This window comes from Narcine bancroftii (assembly GCF_036971445.1).
Source record: "Narcine bancroftii isolate sNarBan1 chromosome 12 unlocalized genomic scaffold, sNarBan1.hap1 SUPER_12_unloc_2, whole genome shotgun sequence".
Classification (NCBI taxonomy): Eukaryota; Metazoa; Chordata; class Chondrichthyes; order Torpediniformes; family Narcinidae; genus Narcine; species Narcine bancroftii.
In genome coordinates, this window is record NW_027211808.1 from 8,718,022 (window position 1) to 8,731,868 (window position 13,847).

General features: G+C 43.6%; 1 protein-coding gene across 4 annotated transcripts in view; it reads left to right on the forward strand.

Moving 5' to 3' along the window:
• LOC138750153 (trinucleotide repeat-containing gene 6A protein-like) overlaps positions 1-13,495 on the forward strand; it is a 188,093-nt gene extending 174,598 nt beyond the window's left edge. For 2 of the 4 annotated variants that reach the window (XM_069912293.1, XM_069912295.1), the window contains 3 exons: positions 372-445; positions 2,180-2,319; positions 3,112-5,112. In XM_069912293.1, the coding sequence (XP_069768394.1) occupies positions 372-445; positions 2,180-2,319; positions 3,112-3,385 (488 nt within the window). In that variant the 3' untranslated portion in view covers positions 3,386-5,112. Of the gene's footprint in view, positions 1-371; positions 446-2,179; positions 2,320-3,111; positions 5,113-13,390 lie in introns of those variants that run through there. The other 2 variants (XM_069912294.1, XM_069912296.1) reach the window with 2 other exon arrangements.
• The last annotated feature ends 352 nt before the right edge of the window (positions 13,496-13,847 follow it).

The following is a 13,847-nucleotide window of genomic DNA, read 5'->3' on the forward strand; positions in this document are numbered from 1 at the left end:
CATCATTACTTGTCTGGATCAATACCTTATGATCCATGAGATTCACCTACATTTCCTGTGCCTCTTTTGCCTCTGTAACTCACTTGGTTCTTTTTCGCACAATCCCTTTAAAACTAACACGTTCACTGGAAAATTTTCTCCTCTGACATCAAACAGAAAGTGAACATTGAATATGGTGCTGGGCTGGACTTTTTCTAGACTAAAGTCTCCAGGATATTAAATTAATGGACAGAATCAAGGCTCAAAGCCATTTTACTGCCTATTTTCAAGTAGATGTATTTTGACATGATAGTTTTACTTGATAGTGTAAGTGATTTAACTTGGCTAGACAGAGATTATCAGGAGTGATAATTTTGTTGCCTTGATTCCAGGTCCTATTAGCTGGGGTGACATCAGCTCAGGTAGAATTACAAATTGGCTCGTTCTCAAGAACCTCACACCTCAGGTAAGTGGATGCACTGTATTCATGCAATGATTCAGTCATCCTGTGGACAATAAAGAAGCTGAACAGATGACATCTGCTCAGGTTCTCTAACTTGCCACTAAGAAAATGCATATGGAATCCAAGTCAACCATGTCTGCACTTGGGAAGGGATAAGATTGTTTACATATTGCATTTTTAAATGAGTTGCAAATACCATTGTAAATTACAAATAAGCCTTCCCTTTTTGAATCTTCGAGCTATCTGTACCATTGCCCTTTCTCCACCCTCATCCTCTACCCCAAAGATATGTTTTATTACTGAAGAGCAATTTCATAGAGAGATTAACAGCATTCTGTTACTTTGTCCAGATGGCCTTAAGGCAGGAGATGACAATCTTGCCTTCCCACTGGGATATTTTCCCAGTTACTGGATAGCCAGATGCCTGGCTGATTAGATTACTTCTCTAGCCCAATAGATGCAACGAACTTTATAAAGGTTAATGGAAACTATGTGTAGCTTATTCTTAGTGTGCAGCTCAGTAGATCGTGAGTCTTAGCAGCATAACCTGACCGTGATGCAGACATTGCAACTTTTTAAAATTTCTCAGTGAACTAGGTACAAGTTTCCACCACTATCAAAACGTAGAGTGTTCCTATCAAACCTTTCATAAGCCAAAATATTGTAAAGCAAAAAAGCAATTACCATTAATTTATCTGGGAAAATATCTTGAGCATTCCCAGACCCACTGCCTTACACTCTCCCAACAGCCCACTCTCAATCCCCACACTGATCCCACTGCCCCACACTCTCCCAGCTGCCTACTCTCACTGGTCCAACTACCCCCAATTTCCCAAACAGCCCATTCTCAGTCCCCACACTCTCCTAAAAGCCCGCTCTGTCCCAACAATGATCCCAGTGCCCCACGCTCTCAGTTCCTACACTAATCCCACACTCCTTCGACAGCCTGGTTTCAGTCTCTACACTGATCTCACTCCCCCACATTCTCCCAATAGCCCATTCTCAGTCCCCTCACTGATTCGACTGCCCACTCTCTCCCGACAGCTGCTCTCAGTCCCTACACTAATCCCACTCTCCCCGACAGCCTGCTTTCAGTCTCCACACTGATTCCACTGCCCCACACTCTCCCAACAGCCCACCCTCAGTCCCCACACTGATCCCACAGCCCCTCAGTCTCCCAAGAACCACTCTTAGTCCCCACTCTGATCCTACTGCCCCACACTCTCCCGACAGCCCACTGAATGCTATTTTTGCTTTTTTCATACAAACAAAAATACTCTTTGGATTTCTTTTGATTTTTTTTTAAAAAAAGGTACTAATGTAGGTCTTTGTAAAAGCAAAATGGCATAAAGCAAACTTTCAAAAAGATGGGGTTATCTGTAATTGATTTTGTTTTCTGCATTGTAAGCTGCTCTTCAAACTTTCTCTGTTTTAAAGCTCATCCTAGTTGGATTGTTACTGAGGATGTAGAATCCAGCTGTTTTCTGTTCTGACCTTCCTTCTCTCCACCAGGATGGTTGTGCTTTCAACTAACTAAAGCCTGACTCTTGTCAACCTCTCCAGTTCTTATTTCAAGTGTTAAAACTATTTTTTTAAATCCTTTTTGTGATTACAATGTTGACTTTATTCATTGCCGTGAATGACTATGGGAGGTTTTGCTACATTCAAGTAAGTTGTCTGCCTGCAGCCCTGTATTAATCTTGCTGACTGGGCTCTTGCTGTGTCTTTAACCTTCAGATTGATGGCTCCACATTGCGTACACTGTGCATGCAGCACGGCCCACTAATTACATTCCACCTTAACCTGCCCCATGGAAATGCTTTGGTCTGTTACAGCTCGAAAGAAGAGGCAGCCAAGGCACAGAAATCTCTACACATGTAAGTTTGACCTAGGTTTAACATTTGTGGCGGAATGTTGTTACTTTTATGAGAATGGGAAGGGATTTATAAATCACATCAATTATCTTGTGAAATGAAAAGTTTGAACTTTAATCTAACCAGGCTGTGGGTTAGTAATGTAATTGGGAGGAGGTCCTTGGAAATTACATCTATTGGTTCAGAGAGGCTGCTCATCTCCAAAACCATTTACTTTTCACAGCCATTCCACCTGACGTAAAAATTCACAAGATTAGTCAGAGAATTATTTTTAACTATATTTATTTAATTTTTAAAAATTAAATATATTGGAGGAAAAGGACTGTATACTTCAGTCTCCATGTGAGGGAAAGGACATGGTAGTACTTGAGAAAGGTCAGGGGAAATCTATTTGGAATATTTTATTGCTGAGAAGTGAGTTATGCAAGAGTTGTCTTTGAAACTCTCCAAACTCTTCATTTTCTCTAAATTCATTGTCATTTATTATCGACTTTCTGTTGGCAATGTAGTCACTACAGTGTTGTCAAGGCTTTTTTTTTGAAGATTTATTGTGTTCCTTTTCAAAACCAGAAGGGTCCCTTTAAATTCATACCCTTTAAAGCCTTTCTTTCTGGTCCCATATCCTGCATCTCTGCTCCTCTGCCATTTCTGTTTTTAAAAACCTCAAGTCCACTTATTGCTGCCTTATGATCAATATTGAACAAATCTCGTAATTCTTGTTTTTTTCCTTTCATCCTTTATTCTGCATTCCAGGTTGTGTGTGTTTATTCGGTTGATTTCCCTTTTGACTTTCAGGTGTGTTTTAGGGAACACTACCATTCTTGCTGAATTTGCCAGTGAAGATGAGATTAATCGCTTCTTTGCACAAGGCCAGTCGTTGACGCCTTCTCTGGGTTGGCAGTCTCTGGAATCCAGCCAAAACCGTATTGCATCCATTGACAGTTCCCACCCATTCTCAAACCGCAATGATCGCAATCACTGGAATGGAGCTGGGCTGTCAGGAACTGGTAGTGGAGACCTCCATGGCACTTCACTCTGGGGCACTCCCAGTTATTCCACTAGCCTATAGGGAACTCCAAGCAGCATTGATATGCGGGGAATTGGCAGCCCCTCTCCCGTCAATGCTTTCCTCCCTGTTGATCATCTTGGAGGTGGAGAGTCCATCTAAACTTTACTCATGACTCAAAATGTGACCTCGACATGAAAAGCAGCACTAATCGGACTTTTCACCTACAATGCGAGAAAGAGAGAGACAGAGAAAAGGGTTCACCTGTGGAAATGTTCCGTTCTGCACCTTTATTTCCACTTTCTTTTAGCCCAGAACATATCAGTTTTAATACTTGAATCATGCAGGCTAATAGATTAAAAAAATGTGAAAAGTATATATTTATACTTCCAGATAGTGCTATCCATTTAAAAAACTGCTTCAATTGAGCTAGTTGTGTGCACTCATCATGTCTATTCCTTAAATTCCAAAACTATTTTGAGTTTGGTGATGTTGGGAGTGTGAGCTGTTAAATCTGCACTGAGTACTGTCTCCCTTTCCAATTGGCAATAGGGCAGAGTGGGACAGAGGGTGGAGAGGGTAGTTCAAGTGTAAATGTTTACTCAAAAATGTTCTTATTAGCAAGGAAATAAATGGCAAAAAAGTGTGCTCTTTAATATGCCTTGACATGTACTTAAAGTAGCGTGGTATTGTAGAGCAAAGTTATCATACTGATCTAGCAGTTTCAAAAAAAGTATTGCACCAATTTGTTTCTTTTCAAAACATTTTATTAAGATTAAAGAAAACCTAAAGAATTTAATCTCTACAGTGTGATACTGTGGCAGTAGCTGTGACTTGCAACCCCACCCTGCAAACCAGGAGGGTACAGCACTTTCAATAGAGCTTTCATTTTTTTGGAGGTGCCCTGGTTGTGCCCTCTTGTTTACAGATTTTTGAGGGGAAATGTTTACTCTTCCATCATTAATAAAAAAAAATGTTTTTTTTTATTAAAAAGATTGCAGATGAAGATACTCTATCTCTGGGAATATTGAACAGTGTTTTGACCATGTTCTTTTTTTTCTATTCCTCTATATCCTGAAGTGAGAAAGAGCATGGTTCTCAGGAAATAGTTCCCTTCCCCTCCTCCTCTTTCCCATGTTAGGAGCCTCAGATAGTACTGTGTAGGACTCTCCCCCCCCCCCCACAAACTTTTAGCACTGAATGAAACTGCTCTGTAAAATTACCTTTGTTTTATTTTTGCCAAGTTAACTGCTTAAAGCCAGAATTTCCAGCTTTGAAATTGCTGTCATTTTATGGTGAGTGAATTTTGCTGACATGTTGTAGTATATATACTTTTATTTCCACTACCCCCTTCCTTTATATTCCCATTATCGAGTGGCTAAATTATTTTGCTATTGTGACTGTCCAATTGACTGTTATATTTAAAAACAAATCTGGCTGAGATCTGTAACTATGCAGACTGTAACCAACTCCAGTAGTTTACAGAATCGTACTGTCATCTGTAAGAAGCTGTTTTATTGTTAGAATTTGCATATAAAAAGGTTAAACAGAAAATTAGTTACTTTACACTTTGGTCATTCAATAATGACAAACCAGGACACAATTTTAACACTGCAGTCAATGCCACCATTTCATTGCCTTCATTGTAACTGTCTGTTGGAAGATGCAAACAAGTCAGTGGCTTTTTAAGTGTTTACAAATAGAAAGTGATCGTAAAATGTATAATTTGGTTGTGTTGAATTATGAAGTTACTTCAAATATTAATAAATCATGATGTTTTTGGCTGCTCAGCCTTCCCTCCCTGCCCTTTTGTGGTTCTTTGGTGTTGTGATTTATCAGTGGATGACTGTTGTCCGACTCTCTCCTCCTGCAGCATCTCAATACATACATGAAAACTCAACACACCCTTTGAAACCCTCCTTGTGAGAGCATCTGCCCAGTCATGTGATAAAGCAAAGGTTTTGCGATTTAACAGCAGATGGCGTATTGTTTTATCTGAGGTCAGTTTTGTTCCACAGGAAACTCACACACGGAAGTGACATTATACTCCAGACCCAAATGTTCTGGCTCTGAACTGCAAGAGAGCACGTGATTTTCAACGTAAAGTCTATAGCATTCACAGGCCATTTAGTTCATTTGCTGGTTTGCATCTTGCTGCCCACTCTGATAACCTATAACAGCCTCAAGATTCCCTTATTGCCCTGTAATAGTACAAAACATGTAATAATAAACAAAATTGCCTTCTGCCTGCTATAAGGCAGACAGAGAGTCGCCATTAATGTCACTTATAATAAGAGCAAGAGAATCGAAAGAGAGTCCCATTAATGACAAGACCGTGAATTCACATCTGCAGCTGCAGAAACTCCTGTTTGATCCATTGGTCACCCAAGCTCCAGGACCACATCTCTGACGCGATTAGGAAGCCTTCAGTGTCCTCTCAAAACCCGGTTCCGATACTTGGTTCCCATGAGCCAGTCTCCAGCAGCCCTAGTGGGTCCCCGACTGCAAGATGGCCACAGTCTGTGAATCTCTCAGACGCTGACCCCCTCGCTGGTTCGCCTTCCTCCTCAACAGAGGGTATTCTCCCGTTTCTGGTCTGCTGCTCCTTGGATCTGCAAACCCTCATGGCCACTACCAGGTATAGCATCTTGGGCATTCACCTCTGCAGCTGCAGAATTTCATTTAAAAACGCAGTCAGAACCTTTAACAGGCCATTTGAAGTCTTTAATTAGGACCAAGGGGTTGAACCCTTCAGCATAGTGCTGTGCCTCCATTGTCTGCTCTCCTGGGTCTGCGTCAATGGCAGCACTAATATTAGTCTCATTTTAGAATAACACGCACTTTCAAATTAATTCCACATATTGAATAGAGATTTACATGAGTGGCTCTTGAGAGCATTGAGATTACTGCAGTCAAGTGACTGACTTCATGCACAGTTCACTGATCCTAATTCCAGTGGGCAATAATGTCAGTCATTGTTGGACACAGATCACCTGAGCATTTTCTGCTCTGGCAATTTTTGGGTGGGGCCTGAACCAAGTGTTAGTCCAACACAAGGAGGAAGAATGAGCTCAACCATAATTTCTTCTCTGGAGTGGGAGCTAATGTCAGATTGCAGGGAGGAACTGATCACCAGGCTCTTAATTTATAGCTCCAGGCCAATGACCCCAAATATACCCATGTCAATTACTAACCCTGTATATATTTGGAATGTAGAAGGAAACCCACGCAGGCCAAGGGAGACTGTACAAATTACTTACAGACAGTAGTACATTCAAACTCTTGTCAATGGTGCTGTTGTGCTAGCTATGTCAGGGCAGGCACCAGTTCTTCCTGCAAGGTGTTAACCAGAGGAAGGATGCCATGAAAAGGCTCATAAATACAAATGGACTGATCTGTGATACTTACTGGGGTGTCCCTGCTGAGCTGATACAGGATGGTGTATGGTGACCACTGGAAGGGCTCAATAGGCCAGCTGCAAACTGACAAGTGGCTGGCTGTCCCTCAATCTAACATTCGAGTTTTGTAAATAAAAAGAAAAATCACATTAAACATTTTTAGCATTCAATTGCTTTGAATGTTCAGAATGCTACTTGTTCCCTAGTTAACAACCAATTAGCTTGTTTTGCACTGTACAAGTAGATACAAGGCAAGGACACCTGGGGTGGTGTTCTGGGTAAACTTGTACTTCTCACTTTGTTCGTTTTAGATTGGTCACAGTATTTGAGCTACCGAAAAAAAATAGACACCCACACTGAGAGCAGTTCAGTTTATACAAATGTTTATTACAAATTCAAAAGCTGATTTTAAACTACAATATGCAAGCCCTTCCCAATTATACTTATCAAGGCCTTGTCTGGTCCCAACTGCCGAAGCGAGGCAATGACCACACACTTGCAGTAGGTTGTCGGGGTGCCGGTAGCAGTTTCTCTACCTCCCCTGACCGGGACGTTAACTGGACTCTCAGCAAGGTTTTCTTGCTGAGAGATGTTTCCACCCCTCAGAGAGTCTCCACTTCAGCAGTGGGACCATGGATTATATTACCCCAAAAATTGTTTACTCATAGCTTATCTCTTTGAATAAATGATTTAATTATCTTCAAGGTCTCCTGATAGTCTGCGTCCAACAAAAGACAACTGCATCTCTGGGCCTCATGGTGGAATTTAGATGTGTGGAATTTAGATGTGTGGAATTCCACCTCATGGTGGAATTTAGATGTGAATTCATGTGCATCCTGGGCCTCATGGTGTAAATTAGGTTATGTCTTCCTATTCAACTGCATCCCTGGGCCCCATGGTGGAATTTAGATTATGTCTTCTGATGCAACTGAATCCCTTCTTGCATAAGCTGGTCTAAATCCTCCATTACATTCCACCCCTTGGTTGCAGCCTCTCTCTTACGAGACCTTACAAGCATTTGAGTACAGAAAGAGCGAAAAAGAGAAACTAAAACTATAATAAATACAAAAATAAGCAATAATGCGAGCAACCAATGGAGAATAGTGTGGCGCAATCTCCCAAATGTACCAATTAACTAAGAAAAAGGATTCCAATCAAGGCTCAAACTATCTTTGTGGGCCTCAATACCCAGACACTGAAGCACACGATCAGATTTTGAAACATTCTGAACAATATCAGATATATTAGTGGATACATCGGGCCATGTCCCCCACGGGCAGCTCCCTCAGAACGTTCTCAACATTACAAATCCAATTGCTGGCATCAAAGCAGCTGTTAAGCCAGATCAGCAGGAGCACAAGATGGAGGTCCTGGAACAAAGAAGCCTGACATATGTCACTAACGATGCCGTAAGCGTTCAGTATTTAAATAAACTAAATCATCCTGTCCCTCAATAGCTACCTACCGAGTGTTACCCAGGGCAGGTGTCACTATCTCCCCTTTTACAGGAGGGCCACTAACTGGTGGTGCCACCCATGCCTTTTGTCCAGCATTCTTTAGCTCAGGAATGGGGGGCAATGACTTTTTCTCTGGAATAGGCTGTAGTTCCTAAGCGTGAAGAAGTCGGTGGAAAGGTGTACCTCCCTTTAAAGGGCAATGATTCAAATTGTCAACTGCCTGCTGCAGCACATGGCACCACCCCTTCAGGGTCCCCAGTGGTGTTAACAAACGAATCTGTTCCTTCAGTAAGCCGTTCATTTGTTCAACTAACCCGACAACCTACGAATAATAAGGAATATGGTGGACCCATAAGATACTGTTGTCAGTTGCCCAATCACAGATTTCATTTCCGGAGAAGTGTGAGCCATTATCAGACTGAATCTCCTCTGGTACATCATATCAAGAAATTAAATGGTCCTTTGGTCTGGAATGGGGCCTATATAATCAATTTGCCAGACCACAGCTGAGCGAGCTCCCTGACTTATTCGGCCATGTGGACCAGGAGGAATGGTGCGGGACTTCACATGCTAGGCATGTCTGCACGGCCATGCGGACATCGTCCTGATGGACGGGTAAGGCATGTGTACGAGCCCACATAGCTGATCCCTTCTTCCCCCAAACCACCACTCTGCTCGTGCGCCCATCGAGCTAGGGTGACGGTATTGGCACAGCTGATAGTGGCAAGCTGATATGCTACTGCATTATGTTGTGCCATGTTCGTCATTGCATTGGTATGGGCGTCAACGTGATAAACAGTTATCTCACGATGATTGGAAGCATCCCACAACAGCTGCCACAACTGTTTGCCCCATACTGGGCGGTTATGTACCAGCCAGTCATTCTTTTGCCAATCAGGCATCCATAACACTAGTCCATTAGCCACAGCCCAGGAATCAGTAAACAGCCGAAGAGGGTGATCATAGGAGTCTAGTGGTAAAGTGACCGCCTTCAACTCTTCATACCGACTGGAGCCACCATCCCCCTCCTCCAATAAGTGAGTTCCTGACCTGGGATGGTATGCCACCACCTTCCACTTCTGCTTTCCTTGCACCCACCGGTTGCTACCATCAGTAAACCAGGCATTCTCTTGTTCTGCTTTCTGTACCATCTCTTCCGTGGTCCCTTGGATCATCACAACATCAATATAATGGTGAATTGAGAGAGAAGGCGATACTGGCACTGTCTCCAAATCACAGGCAATTAGGCTGTGGCAAATAGTGGGAGAGGGTACATAGCCCTTAGGGAGGCGGGTGAAGATATATTGACTCCCCTTTCAGGTAAAGGCAAACTGATCCTGTGGGACCTCAGCTATAAGAATACTGAAGAAAGCATTAGCGAGATCAATGACAGCATACCATGTTCCTGAGTTCCCAGAAGCAATGTTTTCAATAAGGGTGTCAATGTCTAGAACTGCTGAAGCAAGTGGTGGGGCATGTTTGTTCAAGAAACGATAATCAACTGTCATTCTCCAGGAGCTGTCCGGCTTCTGGACCGGCCAAACAGGGCTATTAAAGGGTGATGGTGGGGCCCTCACTACCCCTTCTTCTTGCAGAGCATCAATGGTGGCACTAATCTCTTCCTGCGCTCCAGGGAGGCAATAATGTGGAATGCGTACTGGTTTTGGGGTTGGGGGGAGGCACCATCACAGGCTCCCACTTAGCCCCACCTACCACTAGTCTTTTTGTAATAGTCTGAATTCCAAATGCAAATCTCCCTTGGCTAGTATTAAGGGCCTTACCAGCCAACATATTAATACCCAGGATACATTCATCAGTGGCACCCACCAGGGCATGTAACCATATAGGGGAAGGGCTGTCACCTACCGTGGCGCGGACTTTTATTGCTCCCATCCCCTCTATTCAAAATGTCGGTCCAGTCCAGAGGTTGGGGTTACCCAGAATCACTGAGTGCTCCGCATTGGTATCGACTAAGGCCAAATATTGGGGGTCATTACCCGCACCCCAATGGACTGTTAACGGTATGTAGAGCCGAGGGTCCCCGTGTAACCGCCATATCTCAGTGGAGTAGACATGGGGGCCCCCCCCCCCCACACCCTCATGCTTTAGTAGGGTTCTGGGGCTACCAGGCCCACATGCCACTATTATCCATAAGAGCCTTTTTAACCATTTGTTGTATCTCATCACCGGTAACTGGAGCAAGAGGAACTGGCTCGATAGGAGCAGCAGTGGGAGCAGAAGGCACAGCTGGGCCAAGAAGACTCAACAGCTAGGGATGATGTTCCCCTGCCTTCCTCTTATAAAGGGCATAAAGGACCGCGGTAGGTTTCCCATCAATATCACTTTTAGTTACGCCTAACTTTAAAAAGGTCCCTTCTTGTCGGTCCATTATTAGCAGTAGCCCCTCTTTTTTCATGCTGGTTGTCTAATTTAACCCGGGTTGTACGTGAGTGGATTTTACTTCCCAACTCTAATTCTGTAAGCCCAGATAAGGTGTGCACCGCCTCAGACACAGGGTGCCCAATTAGCTGTCTAGTTATGGACAGAACCAGTTCCTGTACAGTGGGTTGGGCGGAACGAACTAATCGGGTATGCATTCCGGCTGTGAATATCTCTTCATCAGGGCTCCCCCCATGTACCCACAGCCTCAAACACCCTGCATACAAGGCAGAGGCCAGGGCTTGTTGGTGAATTACTGCTATACTCTCCTCTGGGGTGCCCCAATTCTGCAAATGTAAATCCCAATCTACTGGTGATGGGTATACTCGTAGTAGGGCATCCCCTAGAGTGGCAAGTAAGTAATCCACCTCTCTTCCTCTATCCCGCAGCTCAGCAGTGACCTGGATATCAGTAGTCAATGTTACTAATCCCAACAATTCCTCGGGGGTTAAATATACATTACCCCCTCCTTGCTCCCAAACATGCAGGTGCCAGGCCACTGGAGTTTCTCCCGTCTTTTGCCTAAATCGATCTCCAATGGCATCCGGCTCTTTTACAGAGAAGTCACATATCATTGACTGTTCTTGACCTCTGCTCCCACTTTGGCCCACAGGGCCCTTTGCCCGGTGGATGGGATGAGGACTAGGCCATCCTGTAGAGAGAGTGGGCCATTGAGCATAAGCAGGGGTTCGGGTACCTTCCCCTGGATCCTCTAGTGAGATCAGGGGATCATCTTTCTCTTCAATCTCGTCAGTTACATTCCACCCCTCTCCCTCTCCGTCTGTTTGGAAATTCTGCTGCCTTACAGGGTGGAGAGGGCAGTATGTTAGGTACATGCTGAGGAGAATCTGCATTATTACCATTGTCATCATTCCAGATATTCTCGTCCCAATCATCAATTACATCAGGATCATCACCATTCCTTATCATGGCACAAATATGATGTGAATCCGGTTCTACTTCATGCCTTTCTTTATCTGCACTGAGCTGCTGCCGGGTTTAATATTACGGCAGATTGTTTGGACATGCTTATCCTCCCATTCTTTGTCTCGGTCCTGACTGGTGCAAACAATCTCGCTCATGGAACAGCATTGTCGCAGGGCTTCTAGCTCCTCCTCTAGTTGCTCTCTTATGCTGAGATTCTACTTTCGCTGAACTGATTCTGCTTCACGCTGAACAGAGTGGCGTAAGGCTATGGCCAGCAGCCAAAAACCTTCTGTCAGTGTCCCCTTTTTAACAGGAAATTTACTTTCTCGAAGGAGAGTGGGAACCCGCTTTCCCAGAGGCACACTTGATGGATCTAACTTCTCATCCCAACTGAGGGGTGGTCCCAACAAAAAACTGGGTATTGGCCAACATGCCGAACTCATCGTCTTTGGAAGTCCATCCCAGAATCAAGAACTGCTCAGGGCTCACCTCTTTCTTTCGGCGAAACATCTCGAGACCAACCCTGCTTGCGTTGCCAATCATCCTGGGTAAAATTGTACCTCTCACTTTGTTCGTTTTAGATTGGTCACAGTGTTTGAGCTACCGAAAGAAAATAGACACCCACACCGAGAGCAGTTCAGTTTATACAAATGTTCATTACAAATTCAAAAGCTGATTTCAAACCACAATATGCAAGCCCTTCCTAATTATACTTATCAACGTTGGGACTGGTCCCAACTGCCGAGACGAGGCAACGACTGCACACTTGTAATAGGTTGTCGGGGCGCCGGTACCAGCTTCTCCACCTCCCCTGACCAGGACGTTGGCTGGACTTTAGAAGTTCTTGCTGAGAGATGTTGCCACCTCTCGGAGAGTCTTGTGAGAAACAGAAGTACCTTCACAGATTTCGCTCGAGACAAAAATTGAGAACAAAGAACAAAGAACAGTGCAAAGTTGGGTGCTTCCACTTACCATGGGAATAAACACTACCTCATGCTTTCCTGTACTCATCCTTCCACCCTCCTCTTTTCCATTTTTGTCCCTTCCCTCCATGTTCCCAGCCCCTCATCTTTCTCCCTCAATGCACCATGCCCAGTGCATGGTGGACTGAGACTCCATGTCTCTTGATCATGTATGTTTTTTTAACTTTTATTTACAGCCTGGCAGAGGCCAAATCTGTCCATTTAAACCCATGCCGCTCAATTATACACCCAAATTAACCAACAACCCTATATGTTTTGGAGGGTGTGAGGAAACTGGAACACCAGGGAAAACAAACAAAGTCCTTGCACACAGTGCTAGATTTGAACTCAAGTCACTGGCTCTGTAATAGTGTCGAGCTAACTGCTGTCTGTACAGGTCAAGTATCTCTTATCCAAAATCTGAAACTTCCCATAAGGTAACACATAATAGAGTTCAACAATCCCGATTGGAGAACAGGATGTAGCAGACATAAGTATTGTGTAGATTTTTTCCAATATATGTCTATTTCAGTTAATTTGTGCTTATGTAAATATTTGTATGGTAATGTGAATGGATGTGTCTTTGAGTGAATGAGTGAGTGCATTTTTTAAAATGGTGTTCCAAAATCTGAAACACTTCTGGTCCCATGCATTTCGGATAAGGGGTATTTGACCTGTACCAGGTTCTGAATTAAGAAACGAGGTTTACAGGTCACTGACTAAAATTGAAAAATGTTGGCAACTATAAGTTGGGCAGTATCTATGATGACAAACAGCATCTCTGATCAAGACATCTGATAAAAGATTATTCAAATTCAAATTTATTGTCATAGTACCTGATATTGTCATTTATTGTCATATAACCCTGAAATTCTTTTCCTGCAGGCCGGGCAGAATTTTTACTGGAGTATAAAGTGTACTAAAGAAAAAGAAATGTACAGTATACAAAAAAGAAATGTGAACAAAATGAGAATGCAAATTCAGAAAAAAATAATATTCAGTAATAAATCATGTGCAAAGTAAGAATCCTTAAATGAGTCTCTGAGTGTTGTTGAGTCTGATGGTGGAGAGGAAGCAACTGTTCCTGAACCTGGTGGTGCTTGTGGATCTGATACCCTTTTCCTGATAGCAGCAGCGAAAACAGAGCGTGTGCTGAGTGGTGTGGGTCTTTGATGATGGTTGCTGCTCTCCAACAGCAGTGTTCCATGTAAATATTCTCGATGGTGGGCTGGGTTTTGCCTGTGATGTACTGGCTGTGTCCACTACCTTTTGCAGGGCTTTCTGCTCAGAGGTATTGGTGACCCTGTACCAGGCTATGATGCAGCTGGTCAGCACCCCACCA